At 39.3% G+C, this 26,282-nt stretch overlaps 1 protein-coding gene across 3 annotated transcripts in view; it reads right to left on the bottom strand.

Annotated features, from left to right (window-relative positions):
- Window positions 1-15,368: 15,368 nt before the first annotated feature.
- Window positions 15,369-26,282, bottom strand: part of LOC309476121 (major histocompatibility complex class I-related gene protein-like) — a 113,346-nt gene continuing 102,432 nt past the window's right edge. The window contains exons 2-7 of one of the 3 annotated variants that reach the window (XM_082139322.1): window positions 25,251-25,517; window positions 24,880-25,158; window positions 24,180-24,455; window positions 24,034-24,091; window positions 23,224-23,298; window positions 15,369-15,939 (exon numbers count right to left, since the gene is read on the bottom strand). In XM_082139322.1, coding sequence (XP_081995448.1) covers window positions 23,229-23,298; window positions 24,034-24,091; window positions 24,180-24,455; window positions 24,880-25,158; window positions 25,251-25,517 — 950 coding nt within the window. In that variant the 3' untranslated portion in view covers window positions 15,369-15,939; window positions 23,224-23,228. Of the gene's footprint in view, window positions 15,940-23,213; window positions 23,299-24,033; window positions 24,092-24,179; window positions 24,456-24,879; window positions 25,159-25,250; window positions 25,518-26,282 lie in introns of all 3 variants that reach the window. The other 2 variants (XM_082139323.1, XM_082139324.1) reach the window with 2 other exon arrangements.

Genomic DNA, 26,282 nt, shown 5'->3' on the forward strand with positions numbered 1-26,282 from the left:
AAAATAACAGTGATTTGAATCTATTGAGTACTCCTGCCCTGAGAGCAGCGCGTAATACACTAAAAATAACAGCAATTTGAATCTATTGAGTACTCCTGCCCTGAGAGCAGCGTGTAATACACTAAAAATAACAGCGATTTGAATCTATACTCCTGCCCTGAGAGCAGTGCGTAATACACTAAAATAACAGCGATTTGAATCTATTGAGTACTCCTGCCCCTGAGAGCAGCGCGTAATACACTAAAATAACAGCGATTTGAATCTATTGAGTACTCCTGCCCTGAGAGCAGCGCGTAATACACTAAAATAAAAGGGATTTGAGAGTACTCCTGCCCTGAGAGCAGCGCGTAATACACTAAAAGAACAGCGATTTGAATCTATTGAGTACTCCTGCCCTGAGAGCAGCACATAATACACTAAAATAACAGCGATTTGAATCTATTGAGTACTCCTGCCCTGAGAGCAGCACGTAATACACTAAAATAAAAGCGAATGAATCTATTGAGTACTCCTGCCCTGAAAGCAGCGCGTAATACACTAAAATAACAGCGATTTGAATCTATTGAGTACTCCTGCCCTGAGAGCAGCTCGTAATACACTAAAATAACAGCGATTTGAATCTATTGAGTACTCCTGCCCTGAGAGCAGCTCGTAATACACTAAAATAACAGCGATTTGAATCTATTGAGTACTCCTGCCCTGAGAGCAGCTCGTAATACACTAAAATAACAGCGATTTGAATCTATTGAGTACACCTGCCCTGAGAGCAGCGCGTAATACACTAAAATAAAAGGGATTTGAGAGTACTCCTGCCCTGAGAGCAGCGCGTAATACACTAAAATAAAAGCGAATTAATCTATTGAGTACTCCTGCCCTGAAAGCAGCGCGTAATACACTAAAATAACAGCGATTTGAATCTATTGAGTACTCCTGCCCTGAGAGCAGCTCGTAATACAGTAAAATAACAGCGATTTGAATCTATTGAGTACTCCTGCCCTGAGAGCAGCTCGTAATACACTAAAATAACAGCGATTTGAATCTATTGAGTACTCCTGCCCTGAGAGCAGCACGTAATACACTAAAATAACTGCGATTTGAATCTATTGAGTACTCCTGCCCTGAGAGCAGCACGTAATACACTAAAAATAACAGCGATTTGAATCTATTGAGTACTCCTGCCCTGAGAGCAGCGCGTAATACACTAAAATAACAGCGATTTTAATCTATTGAGTACTCCTGCCCTGAGAGCAGCACGTAATACACTAAAAATAACAGCGATTTGAATCTATTGAGTACTCCTGCCCTGAGAGCAGCGCGTAATACACTAAAATAAAAGTGAATGAATCTATTGAGTACTCCTGCCCTGAGAGCAGCGCGTAATACACTAAAAATAACAGCAATTTGAATCTATTGAGTACTCCTGCCCTGAGAGCAGCGCGTAATACACTAAAAATAACAGCGATTTGAATTTATTGAGTACTCCTGCCCTGAGAGCAGCGCGTAATACACTAAAATAAAAGTGATTTGAATCTGAGTACTCCTGCCCTGAGAGCAGCGCGTAATACACTAAAAATAACAGCAATTTGAATCTATTGAGTACTCCTGCCCTGAGAGCAGTGCGTAATACACTAAAATAACAGCGATTTGAATCTATTGAGTACTCCTGCCATGAGAGCAGCGCGTAATACACTAAAATAACAGCGATTTGAATCTATTGAGTACTCCTGCCCTGAGAGCAGCGCGTAATACACTAAAATAAAAGGGATTTGAGAGTACTCCTGCCCTGAGAGCAGCGCGTAATACACTAAAAGAACAGCGATTTGAATCTATTGAGTACTCCTGCCCTGAGAGCAGCACATAATACACTAAAATAACAGCGATTTGAATCTATTGAGTACTCCTGCCCTGAGAGCAGCACGTAATACACTAAAATAAAAGCGAATGAATCTATTGAGTACTCCTGCCCTGAAAGCAGCGCGTAATACACTAAAATAACAGCGATTTGAATCTATTGAGTACTCCTGCCCTGAGAGCAGCTCGTAATACACTAAAATAACAGCGATTTGAATCTATTGAGTACTCCTGCCCTGAGAGCAGCTCGTAATACACTAAAATAACAGCGATTTGAATCTATTGAGTACTCCTGCCCTGAGAGCAGCGCGTAATACACTAAAATAAAAGGGATTTGAGAGTACTCCTGCCCTGAGAGCAGCGCGTAATACACTAAAAGAACAGCGATTTGAATCTATTGAGTACTCCTGCCCTGAGAGCAGCACATAATACACTAAAATAACAGCGATTTGAATCTATTGAGTACTCCTGCCCTGAGAGCAGCGCGTAATACACTAAAATAAAAGCGAATTAATCTATTGAGTACTCCTGCCCTGAAAGCAGCGCGTAATACACTAAAATAACAGCGATTTGAATCTATTGAGTACTCCTGCCCTGAGAGCAGCTCGTAATACACTAAAATAACAGCGATTTGAATCTATTGAGTACTCCTGCCCTGAGAGCAGCTCGTAATACACTAAAATAACAGCGATTTGAATCTATTGAGTACTCCTGCCCTGAGAGCAGCGCGTAATACACTAAAATAAAAGGGATTTGAGAGTACTCCTGCCCTGAGAGCAGCGCGTAATACACTAAAAGAACAGCGATTTGAATCTATTGAGTACTCCTGCCCTGAGAGCAGCACATAATACACTAAAATAACAGCGATTTGAATCTATTGAGTACTCCTGCCCTGAGAGCAGCTCGTAATACACTAAAATAACAGCGATTTGAATCTATTGAGTACTCCTGCCCTGAGAGCAGCTCGTAATACACTAAAATAACAGCAATTTGAATCTATTGAGTACTCCTGCCCTGAGAGCAGCTCGTAAAACACTAAAATAACAGCGATTTGAATCTATTGAGTACTCCTGCCCTGAGAGCAGCGCGTAATACACTAAAATAACAGCGATTTGAATCTATTGAGTACTCCTGCCCTGAGAGCAGCGCGTAATACACTAAAATAACTGCGATTTGAATCTATACTCCTGCCCTGAGAGCAGCGCGTAATACACTAAAATAACAGCGATTTGAATCTATTGAGTACTCCTGCCCTGAGAGCAGCGCGTAATACACTAAAAATAACAGCAATTTGAATCTATTGAGTACTCCTGCCCTGAGAGCAGCGTGTAATACACTAAAAATAACAGCGATTTGAATCTATACTCCTGCCCTGAGAGCAGCACGTAATACACTAAAAATAACAGCGATTTGAATCTATTGAGTACTCCTGCCCTGAGAGCAGCACATAATACACTAAAATAACAGCGATTTGAATCTATTGAGTACTCCTGCCCTGAGAGCAGCGCATAATACACTAAAATAACAGCGATTTGAATCTATTGAGTACTCCTGCCCTGACAGCAGCGCGTAATACACTAAAAATAACAGCGATTTGAATCTATACTCCTGCCCTGAGAGCAGCGCGTAATACACTAAAATAACAGTGATTTGAATCTATTGAGTACTCCTGCCCTGAGAGCAGCGCGTAATACACTAAAAATAACAGCAATTTGAATCTATTGAGTACTCCTGCCCTGAGAGCAGCGTGTAATACACTAAAAATAACAGCGATTTGAATCTATACTCCTGCCCTGAGAGCAGTGCGTAATACACTAAAATAACAGCGATTTGAATCTATTGAGTACTCCTGCCCCTGAGAGCAGCGCGTAATACACTAAAATAACAGCGATTTGAATCTATTGAGTACTCCTGCCCTGAGAGCAGCGCGTAATACACTAAAATAAAAGGGATTTGAGAGTACTCCTGCCCTGAGAGCAGCGCGTAATACACTAAAAGAACAGCGATTTGAATCTATTGAGTACTCCTGCCCTGAGAGCAGCACATAATACACTAAAATAACAGCGATTTGAATCTATTGAGTACTCCTGCCCTGAGAGCAGCACGTAATACACTAAAATAAAAGCGAATGAATCTATTGAGTACTCCTGCCCTGAAAGCAGCGCGTAATACACTAAAATAACAGCGATTTGAATCTATTGAGTACTCCTGCCCTGAGAGCAGCTCGTAATACACTAAAATAACAGCGATTTGAATCTATTGAGTACACCTGCCCTGAGAGCAGCGCGTAATACACTAAAATAAAAGGGATTTGAGAGTACTCCTGCCCTGAGAGCAGCGCGTAATACACTAAAATAAAAGCGAATTAATCTATTGAGTACTCCTGCCCTGAAAGCAGCGCGTAATACACTAAAATAACAGCGATTTGAATCTATTGAGTACTCCTGCCCTGAGAGCAGCTCGTAATACAGTAAAATAACAGCGATTTGAATCTATTGAGTACTCCTGCCCTGAGAGCAGCTCGTAATACACTAAAATAACAGCGATTTGAATCTATTGAGTACTCCTGCCCTGAGAGCAGCACGTAATACACTAAAATAACTGCGATTTGAATCTATTGAGTACTCCTGCCCTGAGAGCAGCACGTAATACACTAAAAATAACAGCGATTTGAATCTATTGAGTACTCCTGCCCTGAGAGCAGCGCGTAATACACTAAAATAACAGCGATTTTAATCTATTGAGTACTCCTGCCCTGAGAGCAGCACGTAATACACTAAAAATAACAGCGATTTGAATCTATTGAGTACTCCTGCCCTGAGAGCAGCGCGTAATACACTAAAATAAAAGTGAATGAATCTATTGAGTACTCCTGCCCTGAGAGCAGCGCGTAATACACTAAAAATAACAGCAATTTGAATCTATTGAGTACTCCTGCCCTGAGAGCAGCGCGTAATACACTAAAAATAACAGCGATTTGAATTTATTGAGTACTCCTGCCCTGAGAGCAGCGCGTAATACACTAAAATAAAAGTGATTTGAATCTGAGTACTCCTGCCCTGAGAGCAGCGCGTAATACACTAAAATAACAGCGATTTGAATCTATTGAGTACTCCTGCCATGAGAGCAGCGCGTAATACACTAAAATAACAGCGATTTGAATCTATTGAGTACTCCTGCCCTGAGAGCAGCGCGTAATACACTAAAATAAAAGGGATTTGAGAGTACTCCTGCCCTGAGAGCAGCGCGTAATACACTAAAAGAACAGCGATTTGAATCTATTGAGTACTCCTGCCCTGAGAGCAGCACATAATACACTAAAATAACAGCGATTTGAATCTATTGAGTACTCCTGCCCTGAGAGCAGCACGTAATACACTAAAATAAAAGCGAATGAATCTATTGAGTACTCCTGCCCTGAAAGCAGCGCGTAATACACTAAAATAACAGCGATTTGAATCTATTGAGTACTCCTGCCCTGAGAGCAGCTCGTAATACACTAAAATAACAGCGATTTGAATCTATTGAGTACTCCTGCCCTGAGAGCAGCTCGTAATACACTAAAATAACAGCGATTTGAATCTATTGAGTACTCCTGCCCTGAGAGCAGCGCGTAATACACTAAAATAAAAGGGATTTGAGAGTACTCCTGCCCTGAGAGCAGCGCGTAATACACTAAAAGAACAGCGATTTGAATCTATTGAGTACTCCTGCCCTGAGAGCAGCACATAATACACTAAAATAACAGCGATTTGAATCTATTGAGTACTCCTGCCCTGAGAGCAGCGCGTAATACACTAAAATAAAAGCGAATTAATCTATTGAGTACTCCTGCCCTGAAAGCAGCGCGTAATACACTAAAATAACAGCGATTTGAATCTATTGAGTACTCCTGCCCTGAGAGCAGCTCGTAATACACTAAAATAACAGCGATTTGAATCTATTGAGTACTCCTGCCCTGAGAGCAGCTCGTAATACACTAGAATAACAGCGATTTGAATCTATTGAGTACTCCTGCCCTGAGAGCAGCGCGTAATACACTAAAATAAAAGGGATTTGAGAGTACTCCTGCCCTGAGAGCAGCGCGTAATACACTAAAAGAACAGCGATTTGAATCTATTGAGTACTCCTGCCCTGAGAGCAGCACATAATACACTAAAATAACAGCGATTTGAATCTATTGAGTACTCCTGCCCTGAGAGCAGCTCGTAATACACTAAAATAACAGCGATTTGAATCTATTGAGTACTCCTGCCCTGAGAGCAGCTCGTAATACACTAAAATAACAGCAATTTGAATCTATTGAGTACTCCTGCCCTGAGAGCAGCTCGTAAAACACTAAAATAACAGCGATTTGAATCTATTGAGTACTCCTGCCCTGAGAGCAGCGCGTAATACACTAAAATAACAGCGATTTGAATCTATTGAGTACTCCTGCCCTGAGAGCAGCGCGTAATACACTAAAATAACTGCGATTTGAATCTATACTCCTGCCCTGAGAGCAGCGCGTAATACACTAAAATAACAGCGATTTGAATCTATTGAGTACTCCTGCCCTGAGAGCAGCGCGTAATACACTAAAAATAACAGCAATTTGAATCTATTGAGTACTCCTGCCCTGAGAGCAGCGTGTAATACACTAAAAATAACAGCGATTTGAATCTATACTCCTGCCCTGAGAGCAGTGCGTAATACACTAAAATAACAGCGATTTGAATCTATTGAGTACTCCTGCCCCTGAGAGCAGCGCGTAATACACTAAAATAACAGCGATTTGAATCTATTGAGTACTCCTGCCCTGAGAGCAGCGCGTAATACACTAAAATAAAAGGGATTTGAGAGTACTCCTGCCCTGAGAGCAGCGCGTAATACACTAAAAGAACAGCGATTTGAATCTATTGAGTACTCCTGCCCTGAGAGCAGCACATAATACACTAAAATAACAGCGATTTGAATCTATTGAGTACTCCTGCCCTGAGAGCAGCACGTAATACACTAAAATAACAGCGATTTGAAACTATTGAGTACTCCTGCCCTGAGAGCAGCTCGTAATACAGTAAAATAACAGCGATTTGAATCTATTGAGTACTCCTGCCCTGAGAGCAGCTCGTAATACACTAAAATAACAGCGATTTGAATCTATTGAGTACTCCTGCCCTGAGAGCAGCACGTAATACACTAAAATAACTGCGATTTGAATCTATTGAGTACTCCTGCCCTGAGAGCAGCACGTAATACACTAAAAATAACAGCGATTTGAATCTATTGAGTACTCCTGCCCTGAGAGCAGCGCGTAATACACTAAAATAACAGCGATTTTAATCTATTGAGTACTCCTGCCCTGAGAGCAGCACGTAATACACTAAAAATAACAGCGATTTGAATCTATTGAGTACTCCTGCCCTGAGAGCAGCGCGTAATACAAAAAAATAAAAGCGATTTGAATCTATTAAATACTCCTGCCCTGAGAGCAGCACGTAATACAAAAAAATAAAAGCGATTTGAATCTATTAAATACTCCTGCCCTGAGAGCAGCGCGTAATATACTAAAAATAACAGCGATTTGAATCTATTGAGTACTCCTGCCCTGAGAGCAGCGCGTAATACACTAAAAATAACAGCAATTTGAATCTATTGAGTACTCCTGCCCTGAGAGCAGCGCGTAATACACTAAAAATAACAGCGATTTGAATTTATTGAGTACTCCTGCCCTGAGAGCAGCGCGTAATACACTAAAATAAAAGTGATTTGAATCTGAGTACTCCTGCCCTGAGAGCAGCGCGTAATACACTAAAAATAACAGCAATTTGAATCTATTGAGTACTCCTGCCCTGAGAGCAGTGCGTAATACACTAAAATAACAGCGATTTGAATCTATTGAGTACTCCTGCCATGAGAGCAGCGCGTAATACACTAAAATAACAGCGATTTGAATCTATTGAGTACTCCTGCCCTGAGAGCAGCGCGTAATACACTAAAATAAAAGGGATTTGAGAGTACTCCTGCCCTGAGAGCAGCGCGTAATACACTAAAAGAACAGCGATTTGAATCTATTGAGTACTCCTGCCCTGAGAGCAGCACATAATACACTAAAATAACAGCGATTTGAATCTATTGAGTACTCCTGCCCTGAGAGCAGCACGTAATACACTAAAATAAAAGCGAATGAATCTATTGAGTACTCCTGCCCTGAAAGCAGCGCGTAATACACTAAAATAACAGCGATTTGAATCTATTGAGTACTCCTGCCCTGAGAGCAGCTCGTAATACACTAAAATAACAGCGATTTGAATCTATTGAGTACTCCTGCCCTGAGAGCAGCTCGTAATACACTAAAATAACAGCGATTTGAATCTATTGAGTACTCCTGCCCTGAGAGCAGCGCGTAATACACTAAAATAAAAGGGATTTGAGAGTACTCCTGCCCTGAGAGCAGCGCGTAATACACTAAAAGAACAGCGATTTGAATCTATTGAGTACTCCTGCCCTGAGAGCAGCACATAATACACTAAAATAACAGCGATTTGAATCTATTGAGTACTCCTGCCCTGAGAGCAGCGCGTAATACACTAAAATAAAAGCGAATTAATCTATTGAGTACTCCTGCCCTGAAAGCAGCGCGTAATACACTAAAATAACAGCGATTTGAATCTATTGAGTACTCCTGCCCTGAGAGCAGCTCGTAATACACTAAAATAACAGCGATTTGAATCTATTGAGTACTCCTGCCCTGAGAGCAGCTCGTAATACACTAAAATAACAGCGATTTGAATCTATTGAGTACTCCTGCCCTGAGAGCAGCGCGTAATACACTAAAATAAAAGGGATTTGAGAGTACTCCTGCCCTGAGAGCAGCGCGTAATACACTAAAAGAACAGCGATTTGAATCTATTGAGTACTCCTGCCCTGAGAGCAGCACATAATACACTAAAATAACAGCGATTTGAATCTATTGAGTACTCCTGCCCTGAGAGCAGCTCGTAATACACTAAAATAACAGCGATTTGAATCTATTGAGTACTCCTGCCCTGAGAGCAGCTCGTAATACACTAAAATAACAGCAATTTGAATCTATTGAGTACTCCTGCCCTGAGAGCAGCTCGTAAAACACTAAAATAACAGCGATTTGAATCTATTGAGTACTCCTGCCCTGAGAGCAGCGCGTAATACACTAAAATAACAGCGATTTGAATCTATTGAGTACTCCTGCCCTGAGAGCAGCGCGTAATACACTAAAATAACTGCGATTTGAATCTATTTAGTACTCCTGCCCTGAGAGCAGCGTGTAATACACTAAAATAACAGCGATTTGAATCTATTGAGTACTCCTGCCCTGAGAGCAGCGCGTAATACACTAAAATAACAGCGATTTGAATCTATTGAGTACTCCTGCCCTGAGAGCAGCACACAATACACTAAAATAACTGCGATTTTAATCTATTGAGTACTCCTGCCCTGAGAGCAGCACGTAATACACTAAAAATAACAGCGATTTGAATCTATTGAGTACTCCTGCCCTGAGAGCAGCGCGTAATACACTAAAATAACAGCGATTTTAATCTATTGAGTACTCCTGCCCTGAGAGCAGCGCGTAATACAGTAAAAATAACAGCGATTTGAATCTATTGAGTACTCCTGCCCTGAGAGCAGCTCGTAATACACTAAAATAACAGCGATTTGAATCTGAGTACTCCTGCCCTGAGAGCAGCGCGTAATACACTAAAAATAACAGCAATTTGAATCTATTGAGTACTCCTGCCCTGAGAGCAGCGCGTAATACACTAAAAATAACAGCGATTTGAATCTATTGAGTACTCCTGCCCTGAGAGCAGCGCGTAATACACTAAAATAAAAGTGATTTGAATCTATTGAGTACTCCTGCCCTGAGAGCAGCGCGTAATACACTAAAATAAAAGTGATTTGAATCTATTGAGTACTCCTGCCCTGAGAGCAGCGCGTAATGCACTAAAAACAACAGCGATTTGAATCTATTGAGTATTCCTGCCCTGAGAGCAGCGCGTAATACACTAAAATAAAAGTGATTTGAATCTATTGAGTACTCCTGCCCTGAGAGCAGCGCGTAATACACTAAAATAACAGCAATTTGAATCTATACTCCTGCCCTGAGAGCTCGTAATACACTAAAAATAACAGCAATTTGAATCTATACTCCTGCCCTGAGAGCAGCGCGTAATACACTAAAAATAACTGTGATTTGAATCTATTGAGTACTCCTGCCCTGAGAGCAGCGCGTAATACACTAAAATAACAGCGATTTGAATCTATTGAGTACTCCTGCCCTGAGAGCAGCGCGTAATACACTAAAATAAAAGTGATTTGAATCTATTGAGTACTCCTGCCCTGAGAGCAGCGCGTAATACACTAAAAATAAAAGTGATTTGAATCTATTGAGTACTCCTGCCCTGAGAGCAGCGCGTAATACACTAAAATAACAGCGATTTGAATCTATTGAGTACTCCTGCCCTGAGAGCAGCGCGTAATACACTAAAATAAAAGTGATTTGAATCTATTGAGTACTCCTGCCCTGAGAGCAGCGCGTAATACACTAAAAATAACAGCGATTTGAATCTATTGAGTACTCCTGCCCTGAGAGCAGCACGTAATACACTAAAATAAAAGCAATTTGAATCTATACTCCTGCCCTGAGAGCTCGTAATACACTAAAAATAACAGCAATTTGAATCTATACTCCTGCCCTGAGAGCAGCGCGTAATACACTCAAAATAACTGTGATTTGAATCTATTGAGTACTCCTGCCCTGAGAGCAGCGCGTAATACACTAAAATAACAGCAATTTGAATCTATTGAGTAATCCTGCCCTGAGAGCAGCGCGTAATACACTAAAATAACAGCTAGGGATGCACCGATGCATCGGCTGAACATCGGTAACGGCCGATATTTGCCTCGTTAACTGCCATCGGCCATCGGGAAATAAAAATGACATTCGCCGATGTCACATGGGCGTCAGTTTGGTTTGATATGCTGGGGACAGAGACGCATTCGGAAGTGCATTTTCAGAAGTGCTGGGTACAATGACGCATTTATTTATTTATTTTCTATGAGAAAACTCCTTTTCTCGAGAAAAGAACGACCATGGTGTGTAGCAGAAGAAGCGGCGGAGTATGCACGATCCGCGAGTGCTGAAGACGTTCTGCACGGCTTTGATGGGTGTGCAGGAGGACACAAATGGGCGGCGACTGCTTCTTCCAGTGGCGGGAGCTTTTCCCTCAGCGCCGTCAACAGATAGAGCGTTAACTGTACACACCGCCGCCGACTTGAGCTGCAAAGAAACTCTGGCCTCCCTGTCAAGGACTCTTGTCAAAAAGTACGGGGAAGCTTGACCGCTCTGAATAGTGAGTGAGAGCGCGCGCGCGGTCGGTGCTCTCTCTCTCGCTCTCTCTCTCTCTCTCTCTCTCTCTCTCACTCTCTCTCTCGCAGAAGAGCGCGTGCGCGCTTAAAATTTAATATTTTGGTATGAACATTCACCCGTGTTTTTTCCCTCATAAATGCGAACACGAAAAATAAAATGAATATTATAATGTTTTTTTTGTTGGGTCAGACAATGATTACCAAATTTCTCTCTCATATTGCTCTTCATAACAACTGAAAAAGAACTTATAAATAAGGTTATAACTGTCAACCAGAAAGTGACATTAAAGGTTTTTTTTGTTTCATAAATTTGTCTGATTGAATTTGTGCTCATTCTAGGATAGTGTGATCAAGAGCCGAAAGACTTGTATGTTTCCGTGGCACAAAAGAAGGAATAAATAACAAAAAGAAAAAACATCGGCATCGGCCATCGGCCAAGTTGTTATGTTAAACATCGGTATCGGTATCGGCCCAGAATTTCCCAATCGGTGCATCCCTAATAACAGCGATTTGAATCTATTGAGTACTCCTGCCCTGAGAGCAGCACATAATACACTAAAATAACAGCGATTTGAATCTATTGAGTATTCATGCCCTGAGAGCAGCATGTAATACACAAAAATAAAAGTGATTTTAATCTATTGAGTACTCCTGCCCTGAGAGCAGCGCGTAATACACTAAAATAACAGCGATTTGAATCTATTGAGTAATCCTGCCCTGAGAGCAGCGCGTAATACACTAAAATAAAAGTGATTTGAATCTATTGAGTACTCCTGCCCTGAGAGCAGCGCGTAATACACTAAAATAACAGCAATTTGAATCTATACTCCTGCCCTGAGAGCTCGTAATACACTAAAATAACAGCAATTTGAATCTATTGAGTAGGCTACTCCTGCCCTGAGAGCAGCGCGTAATACACTAAAATAAAAGTGATTTGAATCTATTGAGTACTCCTGCCCTGAGAGCAGCGCGTAATACACTAAAATAAAAGTGATTTGAATCTATTGAGTTCTCCTGCCCTGAGAGCAGCGCGTAATACACTAAAATAAAAGTGATTTGAATCTATTGAGTACTCCTGCCCTGAGAGCAGCGCGTAATACACTAAAATAAAAGTGATTTGAATCTATTGAGTTCTCCTGCCCTGAGAGCAGCGCGTAATACACTAAACTAAAAGTGATTTGAATCTATTGAGTACTCCTGCCCTGAGAGCAGCGCGTAATACACAAAAATAAAAGTGATTTGAATCTATTGAGTAGTCCTGCCCTGAGAGCAGCGCGTAATACACTAAAATAACAGCAATTTGAATCTATACTCCTGCCCTGAGAGCTCGTAATACACTAAAAATAACAGCAATTTGAATCTATACTCCTGCCCTGAGAGCTCGTAATACACTAAAAATAACAGCAATTTGAATCTATCGAGTACTCCTGCCCTGAGAGCAGCGCGATCGCGGGAGATGTATCATTTTGACCGTTGAAATATCGCGGAAAATTTGAACGAGTTCTGTTCTCGCATATCAATTTAACAGACAGCGAGGTAGCATTGGAAAAGCATGTTTTACACCAGTTACCCCATAAGCAGCTTTGTTTTGGTCGACTGATGAAACAGTCAAATCAAAATGCATACAATACGATATTTAGACGATGATTAGTTCTTTGCATTTTTAAATGTTCGCTTATTATCTTAGTAAACGTTAGAGGATGTTGAATTGTAACACAATATAGTTGTAAATTCACTTACCTTGCAAAAATGCGTTCTCCCACGAACATGTCTTTTATTCCGACTATTCTTCAAGAAATCCCTCCGCAGCGCATCTCAAATTCAAACGTCTAAACCCCGCCCTTGCTTCAGTTTCATTGGTTGAAGCTGTAAACCAATCATTTTCCTTTCTGCCCTCAGAACATGTTTGAGTAAGTAAAACTCCCATCTGCCTATCTATACGCATTTTGAGCTATCCGCGTGTATGTCCACGCCGTCATCTTCCGCGTGTATGTCTACGCCGTTAAATGTCCGAGTGATTCCGCGTGTATGTCTACGCCGTTAAATCTCCGAGCGAAACGAAGCAAAATGTATATCTACATCTGGGGAGCGATATTTTTTTACTAGGATGGTAGGGGAAGACACAGTGACGGGTAGGTTTAGGGACGGGGTTGGGGTAAGTCATATATATTTATATAGAGAGTAATGTAACGTTAAGTCAACGGCGTTGATAAACACGCTGAAAAGCGATTATGCGTGTTGATAGCACGCCAAAAATGGAAATACGAATTGGCGTGTCATACATACGCCATTTCATGAGATCAGTCTGGAATTGAACACCTACAACTGTAGTGTTTGAGGCAGAACACGTGTGTCATAAGTGGTTCTTCTCTAGAGGTCAGAGATGACAATGTGAACCTCCGGATGAGAGAAACTGAAGATGTGATTTGGTCTGGGAAATCTTCAGGGTTCTTCGGGAACTCTTGGCCCGTGGCGAGCAGCAGGGAGCGTGTGTGTGTGTGTGTGTGTGTGTGTGTGTGTGTGTGTGTTTACTCGCCCGCGCGTTTATCTTCCCTACCTCTCGTCGAGCTAATGGCCGCTGCAAGCACTCGGGCCTCCGAGAGAGAGGAATAAACCCGCTGAGAGGAATAAACCTGCTGGGAGGAAAGACGAGGAGACAGAAAGACCCTCGCTGTTTGAAACAAGAGGGCAAAGAAGGTGAGCCAAAACACGCCGGCAAAACCTGTTTATATTCCTCCTGAAGCGCCACGGTGTGTCTCGTGAGCCAAAAAGTGCCTTACGTGCTGGAATCTCTTCATTTTCATAACCAAGAACAATATTTCAGCGGCGCTCACACCCGGCCCCATGAGGTGGAAAATTACGCGATTTAGGGGTTTCTCATCTGAAACACTGTTTAATTTTCTGAGAGACAGTGATGCGGTGGAGGGAGACCTTATAAGAGACAACGGCTCTGTTCTCAAGTGAATACTAAACTATAGGCTACTCACTTGCGGATATAACAGTATGTGTATGTAACAGCTATAGAAATATATATTGAATTTTTTTTTATAGGTAGTTGCTTAATAATAATACTGTGTATATATAATTGTTAATTATTACTAAACACATCACAATATTAGTGACAACCAACAGACACATTAAAAAAGATGATATCTGAATATTCACCACAATAAATAAGGTGATAGCAAATGCATCAAGTGGTGTGGTGTATTATTTAAAGGTACAGTGCACCCAAAAATGATATTGTCATCATACTTACCATCATGTCAGTCCGGGTTTGATGTTTAAAAGCCTTCTGGGTAAAAGGCAAATGCAGCATCATTTATCAACAAGAAAACTATACCAACATATTTTTTTAATTAATACAACTGTAAATGATTGGAAAGACCCAGGACTGGTCATTCCACTAATAACAATATAACCCCATAAACAGTAATCTGCATAATACATTAATGTCATGGTGCATTCTGGGAACTCAAGACTTGTCGCTTTCTAATAACAAAGAACTTACATACTGAACACATAGGCTACTTGTATTTACTTACTTGAATGCCTTTATACTTATATAGGTATAAAGGCTTTTGGTCATACCTAGGATATTCAGAACCACCAAAGGAGGGAGAGCATTTTCACATTTGGCTCCAAAACTCTGGAATAGTCTTCCTGATACTGTTCGTTGCTCAGACTCGCTCTCCCAGTTTAAAACTAGATTAAAGTCGCATCTCTTCAGCCAGGCATTCATATAATCCCACAGTTCAAACTACAATCCGGCCTCTAGCTCATAAATGCCAGAGGAGAACTGGCCCCCGACTGAGCCTGGGTTCTCCCAAGGTTTTTTTTCTCCATTAGGTCACCTGATGGAGTTTTAGGACACCATTAGGTCACTTGATGGAGTTTTAGGACACCATTAGGTCACTTGATGGAGTTTTTCGGTTCCTTGCCACTGTTGCCTTTGGCTTGCTCAGTTGGGGATATTTTGGGGATATTTAATTTAATTTTATCAATCAATAAATTCCTCTTGAAACAAACTTTGTTGTATTATTTAAATTGAATACTGTGAAGCTGCTTTGATACAATCTGTATTGTGAAAAGCGCTATACAAATAAACTTGACTTGACTTGACTTATATAATGAGAAAATCATTGACTTCGCAGCAAAGAAATGAAGATATGAGACTGTATTACGCCTGTGTATATTAGTGATTATAATACAAATTTATGTTTACTTTTTCCACAGGAAACTAAGACAAAAGGCTAAATTGAGTGATTTAAGGCACAAAAAATACTTTTTTATTTTACGTAACAAATACAAGGTATTAGCTAATTATATTAAAATGAGTGTTTCTCCATACACCTGCTTTACAAAACACCATTTACATTTACAAATTCATCTGATGTTGCACCTACAATTAGTATTTAAATTATTATTATATTAAAACTAAAACATTAAATTAAAACATTCTTAGTTTTAAATTTGTCGGCTTTATATATAGCTATTGGAAGAAAAAAAAAGAAAATAGAACAGCAAGTGTTCTTTAAAACATGTTTTGGTCCCACATGCTGGAAATCATCCGTTCTCTCACATCCTGAAGACTGAAATCTGGAGAAAGTGCAGACGATTGGAGGAAACTCTTCCAAGATTTTTCTCACTGTAGCTCTGCTTTTCATTTTGACAGATCGTCTGCTCAAACTTTAGTTTCTGCAAAGTAATGTCATAAAGATTAAATGAGGACATTTTTAATTACATGATTTGTATGACCACTGAAACAGCATATGACCAATTCAAATCCCAAATTTATGGAATTATACATTGAAATTATTAAAACAGCAAGTTCTGCAAATCTATTTATCTGAAATTTAGCTTGAAGACAAACATTTGGCTTTGACCATTTTTGAAAATATAACTTTTAATACTTACACTGAACTTTCGTTATCTATTGTCAGTTGCATCAAATAAGCATGTGTATATACGGAGTCCCTAAAGGGAAATTGTGATGGAAAAAAGCCAGTGTTCTCCAGAGAATTTTTGCGTTCTCTCACAAAACTTTTACGTTCCCCAGAGAAACATGGTGTTCTTTCGCAAAACTTTTGTGTTCCCCAGAGAAAATTTACATTTTCTCGCAAAACTTTTGCGTTCCCCAGAGAAACATTGTGTTTTTTCTCAAAAGTTTTGCGTGTCCCTGAGAAAGTTTGTGTTCTCTCACAAAACGTTTGTGTTCCCCAGAGAAAATGTACGTTCTCTCGCAAAACTTTTGCGTTCCTCAGAGAAAATTCACGTTCTTTCGCAAAACTTTTGCGTTCCCCAGAGAAACATTAGCTATGTCCCAATGTGAAGGCTGCATCCTCCGAAGGCCGTATTTGAAGGCCGATTGGCCGCATTTGAAGGCCGATTGCGTCACAGCGGCGCGACGAAGGACGTCCCAATTCAAAGGCTGCATCCTTGGAAGGTCACATTTGAAGGCCGATTGCGTCACCGCGGCGCGATGAAGGCTGTCCCAATTCAGTTCTGCATCCTCCGAAGTCCGTATTTGAAGACCGGTTGCGTCATCGCGACGCGACGAAGGCTACCCTGATTCAAAAGCGACGCCAAATGCGTCCTTCGTTTCCCCGTGAAAGGAAGGATACATAAATGAACACTTAGCGGCCTATCCTACCCTATTCTACCCCATAAGTCATTGCGCGCCGTTGACGACAGCATTTATTTATTTATTTTTAAAGGCGGTCGAGACTAAAGATCGGTGGTGGACAGCAAATTCACATTTAAATGTAAGTATTATGTTTTCATTTATTTAAATGGCTAGCGAAACCGAGTTAGAGTTTATTATAAACTTCATCTTAACTCCTTCGTCACCATTGCGTGGCTTCATTTGTCAGGTAGTTTGAGGCAAAACTTGTGCTGATATTAGTTTAACGACCTATTTGTAATATTTGCACTAGTCTATCTCACTTGTGTATTAGGCTAAAAGAAATATGCTAAAGTAAGCCCACAACAATAAGAAAAGCAGTTGATAAGGCAATGGGGTTTCACTTTTGTGTTTTTGTAGTGCTGTCATGCAAGCTATGTGGTTTTAACCAAATTTGAGTATATAGAAATATGATTTCTTAAGTATTTTGTATGCATGTCTTGATGTGTCATATTTTGCAGTGTTAACAATGCACTTAAGATTGCACCCCTGTGTTAAGCTTTTTTTAGAGCAATTCAGGAGAAAAAAAAACACGTCTTTGCTGAAATGTATTGTGCTGTTGTTGTTAACAAGCCATGGTTCATTTGCTCTGCCCTTAGGATTGCAAGTGTCCTGGGACAGGTGAGGGTGTGAGTGGGAAACCCACTGCTGAAACTCGGCCCTGGTTTGTCCTCAGGGTCCAGTTCAGCAGTGGGTGCCCACAGTGAGGAGGAGCCAGCACCAGCAGCACCAGCACCAAGGCAGAGGCGAAGAGAGTAGGGAGAGGATGGACAGGCTGTTTTCTCTTCTTGAGAAAATTATTGAAAAATATTTTCTTTTTCTACATATTCTTTAACTTTTTTCATTATTTTTTAAAAGGAAAGAAAATCTGTACATTATTTTTTATGCAACTTTAAATGTGTAAACAAAAGAGAATGAATTGTTCTGGACATTGTTTATTTTTTTCACAGTCATAATTTCTACTTGAAACAAACTCTTGTATACCTTTTTTTTTTCAAATAAAATTGGTAAATGAAAATCATTTGTTCCACGGGCTACATTAAAGTACTTTTTCCAACTATTAACAACATACGTTAAACATATCAAAATCAACAAACATTTACAGTACATAAAATAAGAAAAAAATGATGTAGACTTTTATTAGAATTTATTAGAATAATAATTAGACTTTCAAAAAGAGTAATTTCTGAAAAAAGTACTTTTAATAAGTTTTTAGTATCAAGAGTAAAACTAGAGGTATGTATTCTGCAGGGGAAAAAACTCCTTGTCAGGGTTTTAATTATAGTTTGTATTTATATTATGACATGCATTTTACTTCTGAATATTTTCAAGGTTGTTACATTATATACTTTTGTGTAGTTTAATGTAAAATCATATGTGAGGGAAAAAAGGTACTTCAGTAGGTTACTTCACATTTGTACGTGAATATTTAATGAAATATGCAGTTCCGAAAATTAAAGTCTCATACGTAAGTTTGATATGTCCCATATCAAAGGGCGCATCTGAAGCGCTCGGACCGCTCTAGCCTACAAGGACTGTTCTTGTCGCCTGGCAACTGTGACAGCTGCCGATGACGAGCGCGAGAAATACTGGACTTTTTTATATTCAATTGGGTTTTATATTCAAACAGGGCTAAACCAAAAATACATGACCTGGCAGCGCCGGGGCTGAAACATCTTCACCATGTCCTCCAGTAAAATATAAAACATAAAAATGACAATAGCCAATTCTGGCTCCATAGCTGTTTACTCAATTAGGCTATATCAAAATAATGATCAGGATGGCAGCTGTCCTCTCGCACCGTTGAGGAGCGGTGATCAGAAACACCTGGTTGCGCAATTAGGAAATCCTATGAAGGCTACATGGTGCGTCCTTTGGAGGACACATAGGCTGCATCCTTGAAGTCTTCAGTCCTTCGAAGGATGCAGCCTTCACATTGGGACACAGCTATTGTGTTTTTTCTCAAAAGTTTTGCGTGTCCCTGAGAAAGTTTGTGTTCTCTCACAAAACGTTTGCGTTCCCCAGAGAAAATGTACGTTCTCTCGCAAAACGTTTGCGTTCCCCAGAGAAAATTTACATTCTTTTGCAAAACTTTTTAGTTCCTCCGAGAAAATGTACATTCTCTCTCAAAACGTTTGTGTTCCCCAGAGAAAATTTACATTCTTTTGCAAACCTTTTTAGTTCCTCCGAGAAAATTTACATTCTCTCTCAAAACGTTTGTGTTCCCCAGAGAAAATTTACATTCTTTTGCAAAACTTTTGCCTTCCCCAGAGAAACATTGTGTTTTTTCTCAAAAGTTTTGCGTTCCTCAGAGAAAATGTACGTTCTCTCGCAAAACTTTTTCATTCCTCAGAGAAAATGTACGTTCTCTCGCAAAACTTTTGCGTTCCCCAGAGAAAATTTACATTCTCTCTCAAAACGTTTGCGTTCCCCAGAGAAAATTTACATTCTCTCTCAAAACGTTTGCATTCCCCAGAGAAAATTTACATTCTCTCTCAAAACGTTTGCGTTCCGCAGAGAAAATTTACATTCTCTCTCAAAACGTTTGCGTTCCTCAGAGAAAATTTACATTCTCTCTCAAAACGTTTGCGTTCCCCAGAGAAAATTCACGTTCTCTCGCAAAACTTTTGCGTTCCCCAGAGAAAATTTACATTCTTTTGCAAAACTTTTTAGTTCCTCCGAGAAAATTTACATTCTCTCTCAAAACGTTTGCGTTCCCCAGAGAAAATTTACATTCTCTCTCAAAACGTTTGCGTTCCGCAGAGAAAATTTACATTCTCTCTCAAAACGTTTGCGTTCCTCAGAGAAAATTTACATTCTCTCTCAAAACGTTTGCGTTCCCCAGAGAAAATTCACGTTCTCTCGCAAAACTTTTGCGTTCCCCAGAGAAAATTTACATTCTTTTGCAAAACTTTTTAGTTCCTCCGAGAAAATTTACATTCTCTCTCAAAACGTTTGCGTTCCTCAGAGAAAATTCACGTTCTCTCGCAAAACGTTTGCGTTCCCCAGAGAAAATTTACATTCTCTCTCAAAACTTTTGCGTTCCCCAGAGAAAATGTACGTTCTCTCGCAAAACTTTTGCGTTCCCCAGAGAAAATTTACATTCTTTTGCAAAACTTTTTAGTTCCTCCGAGAAAATTCACGTTCTCTCGCAAAACGTTTGCGTTCCCCAGAGAAAATTTACATTCTTTTGCAAACCTTTTTAGTTCCTCCGAGAAAATTTACATTCTCTCTCAAAACGTTTGTGTTCCCCAGAGAAAATTTACATTCTTTTGCAAAACTTTTGCCTTCCCCAGAGAAACATTGTGTTTTTTCTCAAAAGTTTTGCGTTCCTCAGAGAAAATGTACGTTCTCTCGCAAAACTTTTTCATTCCTCAGAGAAAATGTACGTTCTCTCGCAAAACTTTTGCGTTCCCCAGAGAAAATTTACATTCTCTCTCAAAACGTTTGCGTTCCCCAGAGAAAATTTACATTCTCTCTCAAAACGTTTGCATTCCCCAGAGAAAATTTACATTCTCTCTCAAAACGTTTGCGTTCCGCAGAGAAAATTTACATTCTCTCTCAAAACGTTTGCGTTCCCCAGAGAAAATTCACGTTCTCTCGCAAAACTTTTGCGTTCCCCAGAGAAAATTTACATTCTTTTGCAAAACTTTTTAGTTCCTCCGAGAAAATTTACATTCTCTCTCAAAACGTTTGCGTTCCCCAGAGAAAATTTACATTCTTTTGCAAAACTTTTGCCTTCCCCAGAGAAACATTGTGTTTTTTCTCAAAAGTTTTGCGTTCCTCAGAGAAAATGTACGTTCTCTCGCAAAACTTTTTCATTCCTCAGAGAAAATGTACGTTCTCTCGCAAAACTTTTGCGTTCCCCAGAGAAAATTTACATTCTCTCTCAAAACTTTTGCGTTCCCCAGAGAAAATGTACGTTCTCTCGCAAAACTTTTGCGTTCCCCAGAGAAAATGTACATTCTTTTGCAAAACTTTTTAGTTCCTCCGAGAAAATTCACGTTCTCTCGCAAAACGTTTGCGTTCCCCAGAGAAAATTTACATTCTTTTGCAAAACTTTTTAGTTCCTCCGAGAAAATTTACATTCTCTCTCAAAACGTTTGTGTTCCTCAGAGAAAATTTACATTCTTTTGCAAACCTTTTTAGTTCCTCCGAGAAAATTTACATTCTCTCTCAAAACGTTTGTGTTCCCCAGAGAAAATGTACATTCTTTTGCAAAACTTTTGCCTTCCCCAGAGAAACATTGTGTTTTTTCTCAAAAGTTTTGCGTTCCTCAGAGAAAATGTACGTTCTCTCGCAAAACTTTTTCATTCCTCAGAGAAAATGTACGTTCTCTCGCAAAACTTTTGCGTTCCCCAGAGAAAATTTACATTCTCTCTCAAAACGTTTGCGTTCCCCAGAGAAAATTTACATTCTCTCTCAAAACGTTTACATTCCCCAGAGAAAATTTACATTCTCTCTCAAAACGTTTGCGTTCCGCAGAGAAAATTTACATTCTCTCTCAAAACGTTTGCGTTCCTCAGAGAAAATTTACATTCTCTCTCAAAACGTTTGCGTTCCCCAGAGAAAATTCACGTTCTCTCGCAAAACTTTTGCGTTCCCCAGAGAAAATTTACATTCTTTTGCAAAACTTTTTAGTTCCTCCGAGAAAATTCACGTTCTCTCGCAAAACGTTTGCGTTCCCCAGAGAAAATTTACATTCTTTTGCAAAACTTTTTAGTTCCTCCGAGAAAATTTACATTCTCTCTCAAAACGTTTGCGTTCCCCAGAGAAAATTTACATTCTCTCTCAAAACGTTTACATTCCCCAGAGAAAATTTACATTCTCTCTCAAAACGTTTGCGTTCCGCAGAGAAAATTTACATTCTCTCTCAAAACGTTTGCGTTCCTCAGAGAAAATTTACATTCTCTCTCAAAACGTTTGCGTTCCCCAGAGAAAATTCACGTTCTCTCGCAAAACTTTTGCGTTCCCCAGAGAAAATTTACATTCTTTTGCAAAACTTTTTAGTTCCTCCGAGAAAATTCACGTTCTCTCGCAAAACGTTTGCGTTCCCCAGAGAAAATTTACATTCTTTTGCAAAACTTTTTAGTTCCTCCGAGAAAATTTACATTCTCTCTCAAAACGTTTGCGTTCCTCAGAGAAAATTCACGTTCTCTCGCAAAACGTTTGCGTTCCCCAGAGAAAATTTACATTCTCTCTCAAAACTTTTGCGTTCCCCAGAGAAAATTTACATTCTCTCGCAAAACTTTTGCGTTCCCCAGAGAAAATTTACATTCTCTCTCAAAATGTTTGCGTTCCTCAGAGAAAATTTACATTCTCTCGCAAAACTTTTGCGTTCCCCAGAGAAAATTTACATTCTTTTGCAAAACTTTTTAGTTCCTCCGAGAAAATTTACATTCTCTCTCAAAACTTTTGCGTTCCCCAGAGAAAATTTACATTCTCTCTCAAAACTTTTGTGTTCCCCAGAGAAACATTGTGTTTCTCAAAAGTTTTGCGTTCCTCAGAGAAAGTTTGTGTTCTCTCACAAAACGTTTGCGTTCCCCAGAGAAAATGTACATTCTCTCTCAAAACTTTTGCGTTCCTCAGAGAAAATTTACATTCTTTCTCAAAACGTTTGTGTTCCCCAGAGAAAATGTACATTCTCTCTCAAAACTTTTGCGTTCCTCAGAGAAAATTTACATTCTCTCTCAAAACGTTTGCGTTCCTCAGAGAAAATTCACGTTCTCTCTCAAAACGTTTGCGTTCCTCAGAGAAAATTTACATTCTTTTGCAAAACTTTTTAGTTCCTCCGAGAAAATTTACATTCTCTCTCAAAACGTTTGTGTTCCCCAGAGAAAATTCACGTTCTCTCGCAAAACTTTTGCGTTCCCCAGAGAAAATTCACGTTCTCTCTCAAAACTTTTGCGTTCCCCAGAGAAAATTCACGTTCTCTCTCAAAACTTTTGCGTTCCCCAGAGAAAATTCACGTTCTCTCTCAAAACTTTTGCGTTCCCCAGAGAAAATTTACATTCTCTCTCAAAACGTTTGTGTTCCCCAGAGAAAATTCACGTTCTCTCGCAAAACTTTTGCGTTCCCCAGAGAAAATTCACGTTCTCTCGCATAACTTTTGCGTTCCCCAGAGAAAATTTACGTTCTCTTCATATGTTCTCTTCATACGTTCATATGATTTCCCATCACTATGTCCCTTTAGGGTCTCCGTACATTCCCAACATCCTACAGCTGATGAAGCCACTAGAATGAGAAATAGGAGCAGTTCAGAGAAAGATCAGAAAAAACACATGTAAACATACACTTACTTGCTTTATACGGACCACAGTGCAAATATGAATACTCCCATCACACACAGAAGTACATGTATTCTTGGGTTGGCCCTTAAAAAACAACAACAAAAAAACAATTCAAATATAGCTTAAATAAAATAAAAATATATAAATTAGATTAAAAACAAACTAAATGTATGAATGTTGTCTTTGCACCTACAGTATCTGAAATAGGTTTAAGTTAATCCACCAATGTCGGCTCATTTTTTCCATGAGAATAAACCTGTTTGCATATAGTGCACTGCAAATGAATAACAACTTAACGGTCTGTCCCTCAAACAAAACTATCATATGATTTCAGAAGACTAGAAATACGCTGGAGGGAAAAACAATCACAGGACTGCAGCACAAGCCTGTCAGTTTTCAATCAAAAATATGTGAACAAAATGCAAGTTTTGTCCACGTGTGATCCATATACAGAACCTGCTTTACAATCACTAAAAACAGTGGGAATTTCTAAAACACCTAATAAGGAAAACATTTAATATAGAAAATCACATCAAATATAGAAATAAAGTGCCTTAATGTACTAAACCAGTGATATTAAAAGATTCAGAATATAGACCTTATTGATGATGAATACAAAATAAAGGCGAGCTGCAATACACTAAATGGTTTTCCCTATCATGGTTTTCTATGGAAAAACACTTGAAACTGTGCATTGCATTTATATTCTGGGCTCTTCTGCTCACCTGTATATTGTTTGCAATATGCATCATAAATAAGGTGTATGTTGAATGTAATTTTAAATATTGCTGTCTTTCTACATTAGAACTTGGTACATACTTGGTCAAATGACTGGCGGCGGAAGGAAAGTCTTGTTTTGTCCACAGGGTGGGCGTACCTGAGTGTAAAATCAGGTGAAAACTATTAATCAAAAAGGCATAACCATAAAACACTATGCAGCACTATTAACAACTTACTGTACTTACTCTTGATCTCATCCTCAGTCTTCCGGATGGTTTTTCCCGGGCGCTCCACCTCACAACTGAACTGGTTGTTCTTCCATTTGTCTGGAGAAACATTAAGGCTAGATGTCCTCTGGAAGGTCTCGTCCTCATTTGGCAGTGTCTCTCCAAGGTCCACATCCTCATAGTGCTCCTGTCCATTTTTGAACCAGGTAAGAATCACTCCTGATGGGTAGAAACCTGTGGCATGACACACTACTGGAGAAGAGGGATGCTTCTGTAACAGAGACACTACAGGAGCTGAAAAAGATTGAGAAAAATGAGGAAAAAAGTTTAATACTTCAGATCATATAAATTTATGAATAAAAGTATATTTGGTTTAATGAAGCCAATGAGATAAAACAGAGACAAACAATGACTCATTATTAGAGATGTATCAGCCACCGATATTGAGAGATATAAAACCATCAGAATATTGGCTAATCGGCAATAGCATGAAAAGGCCGATATAAAAAGATGCAAAAGTTTTGTGAGAGCGCAAGATCATTGACATATATTTCTCTCCTCCCATCTCATGTTTCTCCGTAAAAAATGGATTCAATCCATGTTCAATGAAAATGATTTGATGATGCAGATAAATCGTATCAGTGCATCCCTACTGCTATCTCTCTCTCTCAATATATTTATAAATATATAAATGATCTACTTGGTGAACAAAGGGCACCTGTTATCCTGTCAGCCTCTTTCCATAACTTCAAGAACTCCTTCAGCCAGTAAACACACTCATAATCGTAGTATTGTTTCAGAAATTCAAGCTGTTCTCTGTCATTATTCCACTTCATCACTGTAGGAGAGGCCTGAGGTACAGATGTGTTGTATCTGTTCTCCTTCAGGTCCAGTGAGATGAAGTCCTCTCCATCATAACCGTACTGATCAAACCCATGTGAGTATCCAGTCTCATTATCATATTCACAGCCATACATCCTCTGATACGTATGAAGACCTGAAGAATGGGATACCATAACATCTGCTCTTTTTTAAAGTACAAGATAATCTTTCACTTTTAAAAATGTAGTATAAAGCATTTTCTCTCACCGTGTGACTGAGTGAATGTCTCCATTATAACGTGACTGTTGTTTTTGTAGATCTGCTGTAGTTTTTCTCTGATCTCAGTGTATTTATTCCACAGTTCTTCAGATGCAAACTCCTTCATCCAGTTCTGTCTGGGAATCAGCTTCATTATGTTACTGTCATAATAATCGATCTGTTGATCATCCAGTGTCGTTACAGCAGAAAACTCTGGGATTCCTTCAATCGTCTGGCCTCTTATTTCAGTGTATGTGGTGATGAAGCTGTGATACTCTGAACAAACAACACAAAGACATGAAGCTCTCAAACACAGCTAAACACCACATTCAGTGTCATAAATCAAATTACTGTTTGAGTCATTCACTTTTTTCCTTTTAATTTCAAATCAATACTTTTGCACAGATATTTTAGTATTTTAGGTATCATTAGAAAAAACATTTAAAATGAATCCTGTGAAACTGTTTTGAAATCAAACATTGGTTTACTATGGTAATGCTACTTTAAAACCTTTTAGCGGTAAACCTTTTTGAGACATCCACTTCAGATTTGGACACAACTTGGTTAGACATATTGCTTTGATTTTATAATAATTTAAAGTAAAACTTATTCGGTAAAACATATATAAAAGTACATTTGCTTTACAGTAAACCTGACCTTCTATAACTTTTTTACACTTCCATGTTTCAAAGTGCTTTATTTTCTGCAATAATCTGCTGAGTGTCTCTTTAAAAAAGGTCTTTATTCCAAAACATTAATGATCAGGAGTGACAGTTAACAGGTTAATTACCATTAAAATGTGCATTACTTTATTCATTCTTATAGAACTATTCTCATAGTTTGGACTTTTAAATAGACCTGCCTGCATGAGACAAATTGAAACGTATTAGCACATTTCAGTCCAAAAAACAAAACAAAACTGCTTTTCAACCCATAACAGAAACAGCAAGCACTGAATCAGATTAAAAACATCTCATGAGTTTCTGTCAGTTCAACAACTTAAACTATTAAAAACATTTATTTTAACTGAAATAAAGATGA

This window comes from Leuciscus leuciscus (assembly GCF_965113295.1).
Source record: "Leuciscus leuciscus genome assembly, chromosome: 15".
Lineage (NCBI taxonomy): Eukaryota > Metazoa > Chordata > Actinopteri > Cypriniformes > Leuciscidae > Leuciscus > Leuciscus leuciscus.